Source organism: Ilyonectria robusta, assembly GCF_021365365.1.
Source record: "Ilyonectria robusta strain PMI_751 chromosome Unknown BGZ61scaffold_9, whole genome shotgun sequence".
Taxonomy (NCBI): Eukaryota; Fungi; Ascomycota; class Sordariomycetes; order Hypocreales; family Nectriaceae; genus Ilyonectria; species Ilyonectria robusta.
The window spans coordinates 1,090,753-1,105,631 of NW_025764443.1; the positions used below are offsets into that span (position 1 = coordinate 1,090,753).

The window sequence follows — 14,879 nt, forward strand, 5'->3', positions numbered from 1 at the left end:
ATTTCTTATTTACTCCGGGGGAACATAGGGTGTGACGAGCATCTCGCTAAACTTCTCGAGCTTCTCCTTGCCACGGACCTCCTCGACCAGCAGGGGCATCTTGACGACGTTGAAGTCCTCGGCGTACAGCTCCTCGTATTGGTCGAGGTACTTGCGCTGCATCTTGCGGCGAGCGCCACACTGTTCACAGTTGCTCTCGTTCTTGGGGAAGAGGAGTTGGTTGACGACAATGGAGTGGGTATCGATGCCGTAGCCGGCGAGCTCCTGGATCATTCGCTCCGTCTCGTAGAGACTGAGGAACTCGGCGATACAGACGCAGACAAAAGTAGTGAGGTCGGCGTCTTGGAACTGTGTGTTGACCTCGGCGATGGTCTCGCGCAGGGACTCGAGCTTCTCCGTCATCTCGCTGAGGTTCTGGCCGTTGGGCAGGGCTCCGTTGCTACCGAGGAAGCCGTTGAGGAGGGGTCCGTATTGCGAGGACAGCTGGGTGATCTTGGCGAGGGCCTTTTCGAGGACCGAGGGGAACTGGAGGAAGCGGAGGGTGTGGCCGGTGGGGGCGGTGTCGAAGATGATGGTCTCGTAGGAGAGGGACTTGACCTGCTTGAGGACTTCGGCGAATGACATGGCCTCGTCAATACCGGGGATCTGGTGCGCAAAAGTCAGTAACCCAGGTCAGGTTGGCAGCCATTGGAAAAACGAACCGCAAAGGCGAGGTCCTGGACCATTCCACCAAGCCCACCACCCATAGCATTGACATCGTCCGCCTCGGCCTGGCCAGCCAGGAGGTCCTGCATGCTACCGTTGGGGTCGATCTCCATGGCGCTGAGGTTGTCGAAGCCGTTGATGAGGCGGGCCTCCTTGCCGAACTTCTGGGAGAATGCATCGGAGAGGTTGTGGGCAGGGTCGGTGGAGATGAGGAGGACGGAGCGGCGGACGCGGGCGAGCTGGATGGCGAGGGAGCACGAGGTGGTGGTCTTGCCGACGCCGCCCTTGCCGCCGACGAAGATCCAGCGGAGGCTGCGCTGGTCGAGGAGCGACTGGAGCGAGGGCTCGAGGGCGTCGTCGGCGGAGATGACGGCGGTGGACATGATGGCGGGAGGAGTGCGGCGGGAGGAGTGCGGCGGGAGGAGTGCGGCGGGGAGGAGACGGAGGAGGTGGAGGAGTAGCGGAAAGGGAAAGGCGGAGACGGGAGATGGAGGGCGTCGAATGAGTTGGACGACGAGCAGCAGGCGACTAGTAACGGGCAGGGTTGAGATGTCGCTTGTGTGGTGTTGTCGTCTTCAACCTAGCCCAGTATGTTCTAGAAGCTCGCGGTTCTTGGTGGAGTTGGCAAAAGCGGGTTGGCTGGTTGGTACGTTGGAGACTTGGAGGGGTCGAGCAGTCACAAATACCACGTCACATGTCTCGATGATGTCACCGGTATTCCGTCCGGTTATTTCTGTCCATGCACCCCGCCATTGACAACACATCCGCCACAGTTCGCAGTTGCAATCACACACCTGTCAAATCCATTCAGCGTAGGACTTTAGGGACCTTAGCTCTCGTTCGGGGGGGGGGGGGGGGAGATGCTGTACGACGGCTGAAAATAAGTTGGTCCAGGTCCTGCAGGTCCCCCGACAATAGGACCTTCCCCCTGGAACCCGCCTAGTCCTACGCCGTCAGCTCCTATCCGCTATCTCGTCCTTGGGGACTGACTGTCCCTCCTCCGGCCAGCGGGTCTAGGCGCCAGGCCGGCCCCGTCCACGGAGGCGGCGAGCGGCGTCCAGCGTCGTCGGGCGGCTGCGATAGGACGGGAACGCGTGCTGGGCGTGACGTTGGCGACTGACGAAGGACCATGGGCCGGAGCTGAATTGGGCTGGGCCGCAGAGCTGAACTGCAGAGCTGACCTGGGCACCGCTGCACCGCTGCACTGCGCCCAAGTTATTAACTGCAGTGGGCTGCTCTGCCGGGCTGAGCAGGACTGGACTGGGGTTCACTGCCAGCTGCCAACTGCCAACTTTTGGAGAAGACGCTCGCTCACTCGCTGCCTCAGCCCTACAACTACGTATACATCGCCTCCGTTGGCCCTCCGTTCCCTTCTCCTCTCTTCTCTTTCGTTTCCATGAACCAAATGCCAACACACGCAGCAAACGGTTGACCATTGTCCTCTACTTTTAAGCACTCCTCCCCTGGCAATCCCCTGCCGTAGCCAGACTACACTCTCCCGAAACCTACTCGCCCGTCGCTCCAGCGATCCAACCTCCCTCCCCCACCTTTGACGTCAACTCCTGCGTCGCACCACCACCACCAACACCCACCACAACACCAAAACCTGCACCGCTTTCAAACCCAAAACGACCAGCCCAACATGGCCGCCTCCTCCGACAAAGACCCCATCACCTGTCACGTCCTCGACACCACGAACGGCCGCCCGGCCAAGGGCGTCCGCGTGCGCCTGGTCGGCGGCGCCGTCTCGGCCACGGCTCAGCCCAAGACGTTCGAGTCCGTCACCAACGACGACGGCCGCATCCTCGTCTGGCTGCCCTACAGCTCCGACCTCTCTGCCGGCGAGGTCCCCGTCTACACCCTCCTGGACGTCCTCGGCGAGGCCAGCGGCGCCTCCCGTTGGACCCTGCGCTTCGACACGGCTGCTTACTTTGGCGAGGACAAGACTTTCTTCCCCGAGGTCACCGTCACCTTCCGCGTCGACGAAGGGCAGACTTACCATGTGCCCTTGTTGCTGAGCCCTCACAGCTACACCACCTACCGGGGCAGCTAGATTTCTACCAAGATGGCCAAGGGCCTTGTTATAAACGGTCTGTTGTGAAGGAACATATGGAGAGTAACGAGTTCAGTTACAGAGTGGTTGAAACCTAGTTATGGCTGCTCATGGTATTTACCATCGGGAAGATGACGATTTTCATACGATAGCGATGATGGTGGTTTATTTATTTCATCAAAGAATGTCTTAAACAGGCACTACCTAGCCTCTTGTCCCAGTATGTCCATGTCCAAGCTCTGTTCCCTCCAGAGGGACAGTGATGCCAACCTTTTATTCCCTTGAATGCCCGGGAAATCCAACGAAAAGTCCCCTGCTTCCTTGCCATAAACTCCGCGCTTTCCAAGATGGATAAAAGAGAGGGTAAAGTAATCCCGTATTCCGTTTAATGATGCAGTCGTTTCAGGTCGTTGGCCGTGACGTCTCGGCCGTGTAGTCGTAATATTGAGTGTCCTCACTCAGGGTGTCCGTAATGTTCAGTTCTTTCGCCATTTCTTTAGCAGTCCCCCCTTCCTGGAACGATGTGAGGGCACGTCGGGCGAGGTCGGTGGGGTTTCTTCGTCTCTCTGTGACACGATGCTCTCAGTTCCGTCCTTGGAGTACCGCACACTTGACATGGATGGGCTAACGAGCTTGATGCTTTCTGAATCGGTGACGTCGGTGTTGACAAGGGAGAGGACGCTGTAGAGGGCTTCGGACTGTGGTGAGATTCGGCCATGCTTGCTGGTGTGTCGCTTCTTCTTCAGGAACGAGCGTCGGCTTCGTGAGAGCGCCATCTCAGGGCTGAAGTCTTCTTGGCTGATGCAGGCGTTTGGAGACAGGTCTGCGTCAGGATGAGGAAGCGTGGTGTTGCGGACTGGTGAGCAGATTAGAATAGATTCGTCATGGTGAGCCTGGCAGGTTGACAAACCGTCGTTAAAGGGTTCAGGGAAGCCCGTGTCTCGGGGCTCCCGTCGTCGGGACTTGACGGTAGGACTCGGCGACATGATGTTGATCTGAGGTACGGTTTTAGAGGTGGTCGTCATTGAGTTGGTGACTCGGTTTGTGTTGCTTGTGATGAGAAGAATGAATCAAGGAGAAGATGATGGGTTGACGGAGGCAGCGAGTCGAGGGCACTTTCAACGCGCCGAATGGGGCAAGTACATGTGAGGTGGGCGGGTGTAAGCGCGAGGCCGCTTCTGTCACGAAGAGCAAAGCCCCAATGGCTGCAACAGAGTTCGGTAGGGATGATGAGGAATAACAAATGGAATCAAGTCACTTGATGATCAGAGGAGGATTGGTTTTTTTTTCCAGTGGGAAAAAAGAGGCGCAAGGTAGGTAGGTTGGAGGTTTGTTCGTCTCGCAGAAATTAAAAGATGCTCCGGGGGGAATGAGCAGTGATGGGTAGCAAAACAGGGTCCGGGCGAGGGGGGCAAAAGGGTCACGCCAGGGTTATTATGATGGTAGGCTCTGGTAGCAGCGATGCGATCAGCAGGGCATGGGTTTGTTGACTCCGCTTGGGACTTGGGACTTGGGACTTGGGACTTGGGACTTGCATTGGCACTTGCACTGGCGCTGGCGACCCCGATGCGGCATCGTGGTCGGATCTTCGGAACCCAAGAGGCTTGGGGCGATGCGGGTTGGCGAGAAAGCAGCCGAGCCAAGGGCGATTAGCCACTGGGCGAGGCTTGGCTCTCGCCATCCGGCACAGCGGCCAAGAGGTCAAACGTGGAACGCCTGCTTCTGGCTGCGTGGCCCTGTGCCGCAGCCCGAGAAATCGAAATGCCAACTACGAGCCAGGGGGGTATGGAAGGGTATTGGAGGGTATGACGAGCGGTGGAGTCTAGCGACGCCAGCACCATCAAGCTGGGACGATCCGAGGCGAGAGGCAACAAGAAAGATCCAGACTCACCTTGAAATAGCCAGGGGAAGCCTGCAATGACGCCCTGGGCTTGGAGACTTGGAGACTTGGAGACTTAGTTAAGTTAGGTCCTTCAGCGCCCCAACGGACCTGGGGTCGACCGACGACCGCAGTAATCGCCCAAGCGCTCGGATTGGAATTTGCCCGTTGAGTTTCGGAAATGCTGCCTCTCCACGGTTTGGACGGCAGCCAGGGTCAGCCCAGCGAGGGCGAGTGGCTGATGAGGCTCGGCGCTGTGCCCAGGATTGGAGTTGAATGGAGCTCACTGGCGTCGTAAGCTGGGCGAGCCGCTTGGCGACTCGTTCTGTTGGGCGGCCGATGGCGCGAGCGCGAAACAGCGACAGCGACAACGACGGGCGACGGGCGACAGGCAACGAAATACTTCTGCGCCTCTTCAAACGAGCTGAGAGGTTTCAAGTGCAACTGCAGGATACGTCATCACAGCACAAGAGGATCGCGGAAAGTTTATGCCTGGTCCGGGGTGGGTTGTGATATTTATACTGCGAGGCATTCACACGCACACGCTGACCGGCTGCCGCAGGACGGGATGAAAGCGACCAGGTGGAAACCAGTTCCCCAACAGTCTGGGAATGGTGCAGCAATCGCTACAGTAACTTGCTTTAGGCGGTACAGTACTCCGTAGTGGTGACCCAGTAAAAGAGCAGCCCCGGGCAGGGACGCCGGCAAACGGCCACCGAATGCCCCAGAAAACAGCCAGCGGACGACCTTCAGCAGCGTCCAGGTGATGATCATTTCCCAGCAGGCCCCTGGACACATGACGACAGGCCTGGGCGTGCAGGCCGGTGTCTCGCAGACGGGAGTGCTAGTGGCTGGCCGGGCTGTCGAAGCTGACCTCTGACCTCGAGGGCGCCCCAGCGCTACACACACATCTAAAACCTGGACAATGAGGGCGCGGTTCGGCAGGCCGCCGTTCGCAGTGACCTCCCGGCGTGGTTGTCTGCCGAGTTCGACCGGTGCTGGATCCCGTTGTTCGATTCGCTCCCTCGGAGGAGGGGAACTGCATCCGAGCGGGGAATTCGCCGTGGCATGCGCAGCTGGGCGCTTGCACGGCAAAGCCGGTTGCGACCCGGACTGCATTGATGGACTTGAATTGGTGTTGTCGTATTCATTGACGGGCGGTGTCGCCGACGGAGAATGGAACAGGACGCCCAGCGACTCGGAGGATCGTCACGTGCACGGCTTCAGCCCAGACTCTCAGTGCGTTCATCACTTCGCCGGTGTGTCACCTTGGGTCGATCGGTCGGAGTCCATCATTATAGGCTCCATCGTAGTACCCTCGAATTCTTACCATATCGACTTAGTAAATAAATTGGCCCTGTTTTTAGGGACGATAGCTAAGCTACATAAGGCTCAGATTTCCTAAGTCATCAAGTATAAAAAAGCCCAAGGGCAATAGGTGGCAGAAGGACTCAGAGCCAATTTACTGAGTCGATACGGTCCTCAAATTCTTACTCCCCCGGTATGACCTACCCCTGGTTTTCTCGACCATTGGTGCTAGTGCCTACCGGACTGTCTAGGTATCACTACGGGCAGATTGCAGCGGCGCTCCAGGACCTTTCCCGCTACAAAGCCTTCCGCCCGTAGTCCAGTTAGTAGAAATCCCCTAAATTTCGTCTTACCCTCCTTCATTTCCACACCCCAGCCCCCAGCTTCCAGCTCCTCGACGGCCTGATGCCAGAGGCCTCTTGTCGTCCGCGAGAGATCCGTAGAAGCCGAGACATGTTGCATGCTCGTACGTGCTACACCTGTATCCGCACATACACGTGTTTCCTGGGCGAGGCCAGAAGAAGCAAGGCCTCCGCTGTGCCTCTGCGCAATTGGCAGGTCGGTCGAAGTCGTCTGAGACCTATCCTTGGCTGCATGGCGGTGAAGGGCTTGACAACTCCAGCACCAGCTGTTCTCTCGCTTCTGCGGACGCCTGAGCCGTCGCCTTTACCCGTCTGCAGTGGTTGATTGGTTGCTCAATTGGCGCATGGCGTCGTGGGATAGCTGTCTATGTTGACTATGGGTCGCGAGGGGCTGGGGAGGCCCTCATTCTCTTTCGCATGGTAAGTACACCAGCCGGTGGTAGCATTAAGAGCATCAACCAGGTGATCGACTGTGGTCATAGATGCCTCGTCGTTTTAGCCACCTAATCGCCTCATATTCCATCGTCAATTCCCCTTTCCAACCCCATCGATCGATGTTATCTCAATCCTGCCGGGGGCAGTTCAGAGACTTGTCTTAAGCCTTGTCAACTTGTCCTCCTCCTACTTGCCATCCCGTCATGCGGGTGGACTTCCCGCTTCTCAGCCGCGAATTTGCAAGCCTATCGTAGTAGTTGTAGCCCGCGTCATGGCCCATCGCTGTGGCCGGTTGCCGTAGCCCATCGCCCAACTGAATCGATCAAGACATGCATATCCAATCCCAATCAACAGCGTCTTTACTCTCCCACTGAATAGTCCCACCCACAAACCACCCAGTTGGGAAAAGATCACCTAAAAGACTGCTCGCGTCTGAGCGTACATTACACGTTCGTTTTAGACTCAAGCACCTTGTTATGATCTTGGTAAGGGTCCATGTATGGGGGTCGGTGCTTGTTCAGCCCTAGGCTTTTCCCAGCCATGTCATTGCGCCGGTCTGGTCCTATCAAGACAGGATATAACCGTCGCAATCGATCTGGCTGCTCCGGCTGACCGCCAATACATGTAGCATGACCCGATTCAATAAAGTCTTCCCCTGAACGAATGGGCAAACTGATATCGGACATGCAACAGATGCGGGGGCTAATAAGAGGGTCTCGGCCCTGGTGGACACCACCGCGTGTAGCCTGTTTAGTCCACATCAAGGAGCCATTCTTCCATCAAAAACAAGGCACAGTGGCAGAGTGGTCTAATGCGTATGACTAGAAATCATATCTCTTCGGAGGCGTCTGTTCAAATCAGGCCTGTGTCGAATCAACTTCACTTTTTACCTTCTCATCCATTGAGATGTTGTGTAAGTTCACTTCTTTTTGGAGTTTTGCTATGACTAGGGAACATGTGATCGATGCCCAGCCATAAATTCATGACTAAGTCTAACGTTGAAATTAAAGACACCAGGAGCTTCATTTCATTGTGACATGAATTCCGTCATCCACCGTTCAATGCATCAAATTTCACTGCGATTCGATTTGGTTACAGAGGGCAAAGCCAATTTCAACCCCGACATGTGGTGTTGCATCAGACATGCTCACATCCTAGTCATCAATGGAGTATCGAAGATTCAAGCTTTTGCATAGTTGTAAACTGCGCATCATTTTGCGATTTGATCCCAGTTCAACTTAAATTTATTAATAGACGGCGCGGCCGGACATGGGGTGCCAGAACGACTTCGTATACGGACAAAAGAATAGCCGGGCACTCACTCTAACACAGCCCCACCAATGCACGGTGCACAGCCACGCCGCAGCGAGTCCAACACGTAATGCTACACGAGCCACATCGCGACGCTCCAATCCTCCCGCCTTCGACAACGCCCCTGGGACAGGAACATCGCAACATTCCCACAGTCCCGCCACTCCTACGGCATCATCGCGCAGCGCATATCGACGAACGTGTGCACAATGGCCGATTCACCCCGTGGCATGGACCACACCGACTCGATGGACTCCAACGACGGAGGTCCGAAGCAGCCGGAGAAGAAGAAGAGCCGCCGACCTGCGAGTGAGTGCTCTGGAAGCTTCGGAACCGACGCGCCGCCCTGAAGAACTCGCAACTGATATTATCGCGACAGATACCGCGTTCCGACAACAGCGCTTGAAGGCGTGGCAGTATGTACAAGACTTTCCGCGCTGACCGGATACAATGCTGACAGGTATAGACCCATCCTGACGCCCAAGACCGTTCTGCCCTTGTTCTTCATCATCGGCATCATCTTCGCGCCCATCGGTGGCCTTCTCCTCTATGCCAGCGCCCAGGTACTACCATTCACCACTTCTGTCAGCTATCTTCAAGGACTTCTCTAACGGGCAAGCTAGGTTAAAGAGATTCGTCTCGAATACACCGACTGCAAAGCCGACGCCCCAACCCTTAGGTCAGGCGATGGCTTCGGCGACATGCCTGACGGTACCGTCTCGACCGCATTCAAGAACAACACCGGGGGCGTCAACGCCCAGTGGGGTCGCGAGGTCGGCGTCAATGTCACCGATAAAATGAGCGGAACCGTCATCAAAACCACCCGCTGCCACCTACGCTTCACCATCCCTGAGAACATGGGATCGCCCGTTCTCTTCTACTACCACCTCACAAACTTCTACCAGAACCACAGACGTTATGTTGAGTCGTTTGACAACTCGCAGCTAAAGGGTAACAAGCGTTCTTACGACCAGATTAAGGGTTCTGACTGTAGTCCGCTGGAGGGGGATAAGAACCTGAAGAAGCCCTACTACCCTTGCGGTCTCATCGCCAACTCGATGTTCAACGATACATTCTCCAATCCTGTGCTTCTAAACCCCCCGAACGGAAAGGGCAACGAGACTCAGACCTACTTCATGACGGACTCTGATGAGATATCTTGGGGCAGCGATAGGGATCTGTACGGCAAGACTGAATCCACCTTCGAAGAAGTAATCCCCCCGCCTAACTGGGCTGAGCGCTACCCCGACGGATACACTAAGAACGCTCCGCCACCAAACCTGAAGGAGTGGCCGGCCTTCCAGGTCTGGATGCGAACCGCAGGTCTGCCAGTCTTCAGCAAGCTGTACCAGCGCAACAACTCTGCCTCGATGACGGCTGGTCGCTACGAGGTCATCATTGATGATTGTAGGTCTACAAACGCTCTAGCTCCAACACGTGCTAACTCTTGATAGATTTCCCTACGACTCTTTACAAGGGCACCAAGTCCATCATCATCACTACGCGTACCGTCATGGGCGGTCGCAACCCCTTCCTCGGCATCGCCTATGTCGTCGTTGGTGGTGTCTGCATTCTGCTCGGCACCATTTTCACTGTCACCCACCTGGTCCGCCCAAGGTCCGTTACCCCTATTCCATACTCACCGATGCCCGTTGCTGACCCCAAACAGGAAGCTTGGTGACCACACGTACCTCTCGTGGAACAACGCCCCAGGCGCCAAGTCTGGCCCTAGCACAGCTACGGCTTCTGGTCGTGAACTTCGCCCTGGCGAGGCTTAGGCAGCTCGCGAAGGTTCCAGAGCACTCCTCCGAGCCACCACCACCACCGATACCACGAATCCCTCGTTTGCATCATCTAATGTCCAGCTTTGATCTCCCGATGACACCAGAAACCAACGTCCCACCTTGTCTTGCTTCACGGCTCCACTCGTGACGTTAGATCTGACCTGATGTAAGCGGATAAGACCCAAACTCGGTGACTGGTGGAAATGGGGAGAACTCGGCATTGGATTTCGTTTTTGTTCCCTCGGCATGGCTTCCTTGCTTTTTATGTACGACTATTCCGAGCAGTAGCTTTCTTGCTTGCTCTTTTTTTCCAAGAGGTAGTTTCTGGGCATCTTGGCCGCGACGACGCCTGCTCTTTTACGCACGCGAGTTCGTGCTCACCCGCCTGCCTGTCTTGCGCAGACCGAAAACGGGGTGATTTAGAGGCAGTGCGGATAATGTTTCTGAGTATCGTTAACAGGGTCGGGAGTTTGGGCGTGTTATCCAATCGGCAGTGCGAATAGAATGATATGGCCTCGTGTTTCTCGTTCCCTTGCACAAGTGACGTTTGCGTAAGATGAGGCTGTGCTCGTAGTAAGGGATGCCTACGTGTTCGTTCGTATACATGGTATCACAGCACTGAGCAAAGCCAAGATCGTAGTATGTAATGATTAAGAGAAACAGTCATTCAATTAACTAGACGGGACGACCCAAAATTTGCTCTCCACCTATCCATGCCACAGGAGACCACAAGACAAAAAAGAAAAGGACGGGAAAGCCGTCGTACCTAAGCACCCTGCCTGAACAACAACCATTCGACGATTGCTTTCGCTCTGTCTTCAACAAGAAGATCCCAAACGCAAAGGGAAGACCAGTAAGGAGAGGCCAGCCATGCGCACGCAAGCTAGATTTCGATTTTTTAGTACAAGGTAGAAGAGGAAGAAAAAAACCATGCCCGTGCCTCCCCTTCACGCCATCGTATCCCTCTGGAAATGGCCAAAGTCGCGGGGTGGTTGCTCTGACATTTATCGCTTGCGCTTCTTCTTGCTGCCGCGGTCTTCTTCTTCCATGGCGCTTTCGCGGTCTCGCTTCTTGGCCTTGCGCTCCAGCTCATCCCAGTCTTCGCCTTCATCCTCGCTGTCCAGTTCGTCATCCTCGTCATCATCGTCACTAGCGTTGCTGCCGAAGTCGGAATCCTCTTCACTAGACTCAGAAGCCTCGTCAAGCTCCTCGTCGTCAAGCTCGAAGGCCGACTCCTGTTCAGACTCGGCATCGCCACCCTCGTCGTCTGAGTCGGCCTGTAGGAAGGACCAACCTCCGTCGACGAAGAACTGATGTGTGTCGGCGGTGACAGTCTTCATGATGGTAGGCCAGTTGAGGTTAAGGGGACCCTCGGTAAAGGCAATGTCAGAGGAGTCGAGATAGTCCTTGACCTGATCCAGGAATTCCACAGGGATAGTGTTAATGTGGTAAGGTGCTCGAGTAAAGTCTTTGAAGACAAAGACCATATCGAAGTTCTTCAAGCCGAACTGGACACGTTCCAAATGGGCAACTTCAACCTCTTCGATGGTAATAACCATAAACGGAGGCTCCACAACCTGGATAAGACAGTCTGTACTTGGTTGGACGAAAACGTTGCTTCGGAACGGCACACCGTGGAAACCAAGGTCGCGGATGGGCATGTCGACCTCGATACCCTCGTTTCGGCCAGCTTCGGCAATCTTCTGGGCGAAGCCTTGGAACAGGCGATCGAGCTCGGCTCTCCGACGTCGCTCTTCCTGCTCGGCCTCAAACTCGTCCTCATCGCCATACCGGTACTTCCGCTTTCGGTTGCCTGTCTCATCGAACTGAATGTCGGTTGCTTCGCGGTAGAACTGGACATCCTTGGTCTTCTTCTTGTTGCCCACGATAATGGGATCCTTGAGGTGAATGTGAATAATGACAATCAACTCATGCTGGCAGGGCTGGAAGAAGAGGTGCTTGACGTTCGAGAAAAGAATATCAACACGGTGCTGGGCGTTGAGGGGAGACTGGTAACGAATACCATTCTGGTGAATCTCCACCTTTCCGGGAACTCGCTTTCCTTCCATGGCAGGTCGGATGTACACGTTGTCCAATACAGCAGGGCGGCGGTCTGGCAAATTGTTAGCATCACTCCAGCGAGTGTGTTGAATCAGAGACTTACTTCTAATCTCCACCAGCTTGTCCTGCTCCACAACATCCTCCATGTCCTTCTTCTCTTGCTCCTTCTTAACCACATCTCGCTTCATGTTCGAGATTTGCGTCGCAATCTCGTTGTATCTGTCACCATCAGACGAACGGAACGTCAAGCTTCGAACAAAGTGAGCCGAGGCGTCCTCAAACGGCTGGTCATCCTTCCTTCCTACACCTTGGCCAGGGGATAGGAAGTTGATTCGCAAGAAAGCGAAGTCATTCTCGTCGCTCTTGCTAGCGTTCTTGATGGTGTTGATGTGGAAAGGAACCGGTCGACCCATAATGGGGAGAACGACGGTGCTGTTCTTGCTGTCCACGATAATTTCGAGGTTCTTGCTTCGCAGAGGAAACTGGTTGTCTCTCTTGTACGACTCGAACCGCTTGAACTTCTTTATTTCACCGCCATTTTGGTCATTCGTGGACTCGGCAAATCTTGCCATACCTTCCTTCTGCTTCTTGGTAGCAAGCTCCTTTTGATGGTCGCGTCGCCTCTTGTCCGAGTCATCTTCAACTTGCGTCGTACGTTCAGATCGGAGTCTTGTCGATGTGATATTCTTGGTAGCGACAGCGCCAACGCGGGAGTCCTTCTTCTCCTTCTTAGGGGCAGGCTCGGCTTCCTCATCATCCTTGAAAAAGAACGAGTTGGCGTCCGCGCTTGTGGGCGCTTCAGCCGTAAAGATCACCGGCTCGGTAGACGTCACTCGAATGGTGTCGGTGAGGACAAGGGCGTAGACCTTGCTGTTCTTGTCTTGAGGCTGGGGATTTTCAATATCATGGAACCCAGTGTTTATGATCAGGGTCATGCCGTCCTTCAAGCTTCTCTGATTCTTGGCATTGAGAACAAGAGTCGGGTCCTTGTTCTCCAATCCAATTCCCCAGCCGACATTCTTGAGGAAATGCTTCTCCATGTCCGGCTTCTTGCTCTTGATGATGCCGATAGCCTTGGCGTAGACTTCCTTTGCCAGCATGCCGTCTCGGATTTCCTTCATGATCGTGTTGTGGATGAGGGTGAGGAGCTTGTAGTTGCTCTCTTGGGACTTGTTCGGATCAACCAGGTACGTACGTGCGATGGTAGAGCAGTACGACTTGTATCGAAGTCCCATGGCAGCAATGATGATGCCGGCATGCAGGTTTTCGTCGTTGGGTTCGCCCGAAAATCTCAAATCGTACTTGCCGCCACTCTGGATAGAGGGACCCAAGATCCAGTCCAGCTGAGTCGGGTCGAGATCCGAGGGCAGTTTTCCTTTGCTAGGGAGCTGCACGGTCTGCCAAAATTTGTTGTCGTCGAGCTTCTTGTCGACCTTTTCGGCAAGCGCGGAATGCTTAACCTTCTTCTCCGCATCGAGGATACTGGACATTTCGTCGAGGAAATAGGGAGTCATCAAAGCCACGCAGGCCTTGGAGGCGGTTCGCATCGCTCGAAGCTCGTTCTCGTCCTTGACAGCAAAGGCGTGCGCTGAGAGTGCCGCAGAGACGTCGACCTGCTCAACATCCTTGCACTTGTCTGCCAGCACCTTCTTCCACTCGTCGACAAACGGTCCTCTCGAGGTATCTCTGGCGATCGTACCGACTTTATCCTAAGAGCGAGTATTGTTAGAAATGTCGAGCGCGTGCGCAAAATGGAACCTACTCCGGCCTCCTTAATCTTGTCGGTAACTTTGATAAACAGCTTCTCGTTCTCGGCCGCATCCTTGCCTCGCACGAGCACTTCGATCGGGAATCGGCCGCCCTTGAGCTGATCAAGATGTTTCGCTAAAAAAATGGTAAGCCCTAATTGAATCGCACAGCCTAAACAGTTTATCTTACCCTTCTTCGCCGTCGTGAGGATGTACACGGTGTCCAGAGTGAACAGCATCAAAGTCGTCGGGAACTCGTATCCAAGAAGCCAAAACTATCATTATCGTCAGTATTTCTAGTCGCCATGTAGCTTATAAGGCTACAGAGAGGGTCGCATACGTGAATGGCGTTGTTCTTGTGGAGCTCGGGAATCTCCTCGACCTTGCCCATCATGACGACCATGGACGAGGCACCACCGAACAGCCCATCTTTGGTTCGGAGGTCGTTCTTCCAGGCCGTCACGAAGTGCGAGATGCGCTCCTGGAAGAGCTTGCTGTCAATCTTGATCTCCGCCATCTTGACTGATGAGCGCGCGAACGAAAGGGACGGGGATAGAAGGGGGGATGAGCTTGATGCGTTCGGGGAGACGCGAAAAAAGTGATGTCGCGTTAATGATCCAGGTTGGAGCTCCCTGTCACGTGACTGCCGCAACGCGTTATGCGATCAAAGCTTGGGATGCGCCAAGGTCCGCAGTGGAGTGGCGTAGCTAAAGCAACCACGGATGTAAGAGCCAGGCGCAAACAATTTGATGTCGCGAAATAGGTGTAACTTACTATTTCTTTCGCATTCTTATAATTCAATGTGTTTGTATGTATGCGCTAGTCCCTTAGGGTTTTACACGGTTCAAAGCGCAAACATAATGACTGATGAATTCATGAAATTGCGTGGAAGCCATCCAACTCTCATGTTCAAGTCTGAGTTCGGAGTTGCACCACTACCGTTGCAGCGTGTTACAGAGCTTTAGCCTCGGCCTAATGCTAGTGAGGCATCATAGGTATGGGACCTACCCTCTCCCATCCAGTGATCCGCCTAGGCCCAGACAATACTACACAATCTCTAAACTTTGAGCATCGTAGACCAACTAGCGCAACTTTGTCTGGTACTTCTCCTAATCACATCACACTCGTGAAGCAATCAACTCTGATCATAGCCGAATCCGAAATTCCGGGTTTGACTCCAGACGAGTGAACTATTCCGCGACCCACACGCTGCTTCTATTCGGCGCCGGGTCC

At 54.8% G+C, this 14,879-nt stretch overlaps 6 protein-coding genes and 1 non-coding gene across 7 annotated transcripts; 3 read left to right on the forward strand and 4 right to left on the reverse strand.

The window, feature by feature from the left end:
* Positions 1–9: 9 nt before the first annotated feature.
* On the reverse strand, positions 10–1,088 carry BGZ61DRAFT_477808 (anion-transporting ATPase-like domain-containing protein; the record flags this gene model as incomplete). Its single annotated transcript, XM_046248945.1, has 2 exons — positions 10–645; positions 702–1,088. 2 exons carry the CDS (start codon positions 1,086–1,088, stop codon positions 10–12), a joined length of 1,023 nt encoding a protein of 340 aa, XP_046104873.1.
* Positions 1,089–2,347: 1,259 nt separating this feature from the next.
* BGZ61DRAFT_351750 (putative transthyretin-like protein) lies at positions 2,348–2,758 on the forward strand (the record flags this gene model as incomplete). The annotated part of the gene is made up of 1 exon (XM_046240358.1): positions 2,348–2,758. One exon carries the CDS (start codon positions 2,348–2,350, stop codon positions 2,756–2,758), a length of 411 nt encoding a protein of 136 aa, XP_046104874.1.
* Positions 2,759–3,234: 476 nt separating this feature from the next.
* On the reverse strand, positions 3,235–3,744 carry BGZ61DRAFT_532304 (uncharacterized protein; the record flags this gene model as incomplete). Its single annotated transcript, XM_046253845.1, has 2 exons — positions 3,235–3,614; positions 3,669–3,744. 2 exons carry the CDS (start codon positions 3,742–3,744, stop codon positions 3,235–3,237), a joined length of 456 nt encoding a protein of 151 aa, XP_046104875.1.
* Positions 3,745–5,153: 1,409 nt separating this feature from the next.
* Positions 5,154–5,756, reverse strand: BGZ61DRAFT_477811 (uncharacterized protein; the record flags this gene model as incomplete). The annotated part of the gene is made up of 1 exon (XM_046248946.1): positions 5,154–5,756. The coding sequence occupies one exon, from the start codon at positions 5,754–5,756 to the stop codon at positions 5,154–5,156; it is 603 nt and encodes a 200-aa protein (XP_046104876.1).
* Positions 5,757–7,531: 1,775 nt separating this feature from the next.
* BGZ61DRAFT_t115 lies at positions 7,532–7,613 on the forward strand. The gene has a single exon. It is a non-coding gene; the product is annotated as a tRNA-Ser (tRNA).
* A 649-nt stretch (positions 7,614–8,262) lies between these two features.
* Positions 8,263–9,831, forward strand: BGZ61DRAFT_477812 (ligand-effect modulator 3 family; the record flags this gene model as incomplete). Its single annotated transcript, XM_046248947.1, has 6 exons — positions 8,263–8,362; positions 8,433–8,469; positions 8,520–8,616; positions 8,677–9,460; positions 9,508–9,670; positions 9,723–9,831. 6 exons carry the CDS (start codon positions 8,263–8,265, stop codon positions 9,829–9,831), a joined length of 1,290 nt encoding a protein of 429 aa, XP_046104877.1.
* A 1,010-nt stretch (positions 9,832–10,841) lies between these two features.
* On the reverse strand, positions 10,842–14,163 carry BGZ61DRAFT_351151 (FACT complex protein; the record flags this gene model as incomplete). Its single annotated transcript, XM_046240308.1, has 5 exons — positions 10,842–11,950; positions 12,002–13,607; positions 13,661–13,782; positions 13,837–13,921; positions 13,987–14,163. The coding sequence occupies 5 exons, from the start codon at positions 14,161–14,163 to the stop codon at positions 10,842–10,844; spliced, it is 3,099 nt and encodes a 1,032-aa protein (XP_046104878.1).
* Positions 14,164–14,879: the final 716 nt, after the last annotated feature.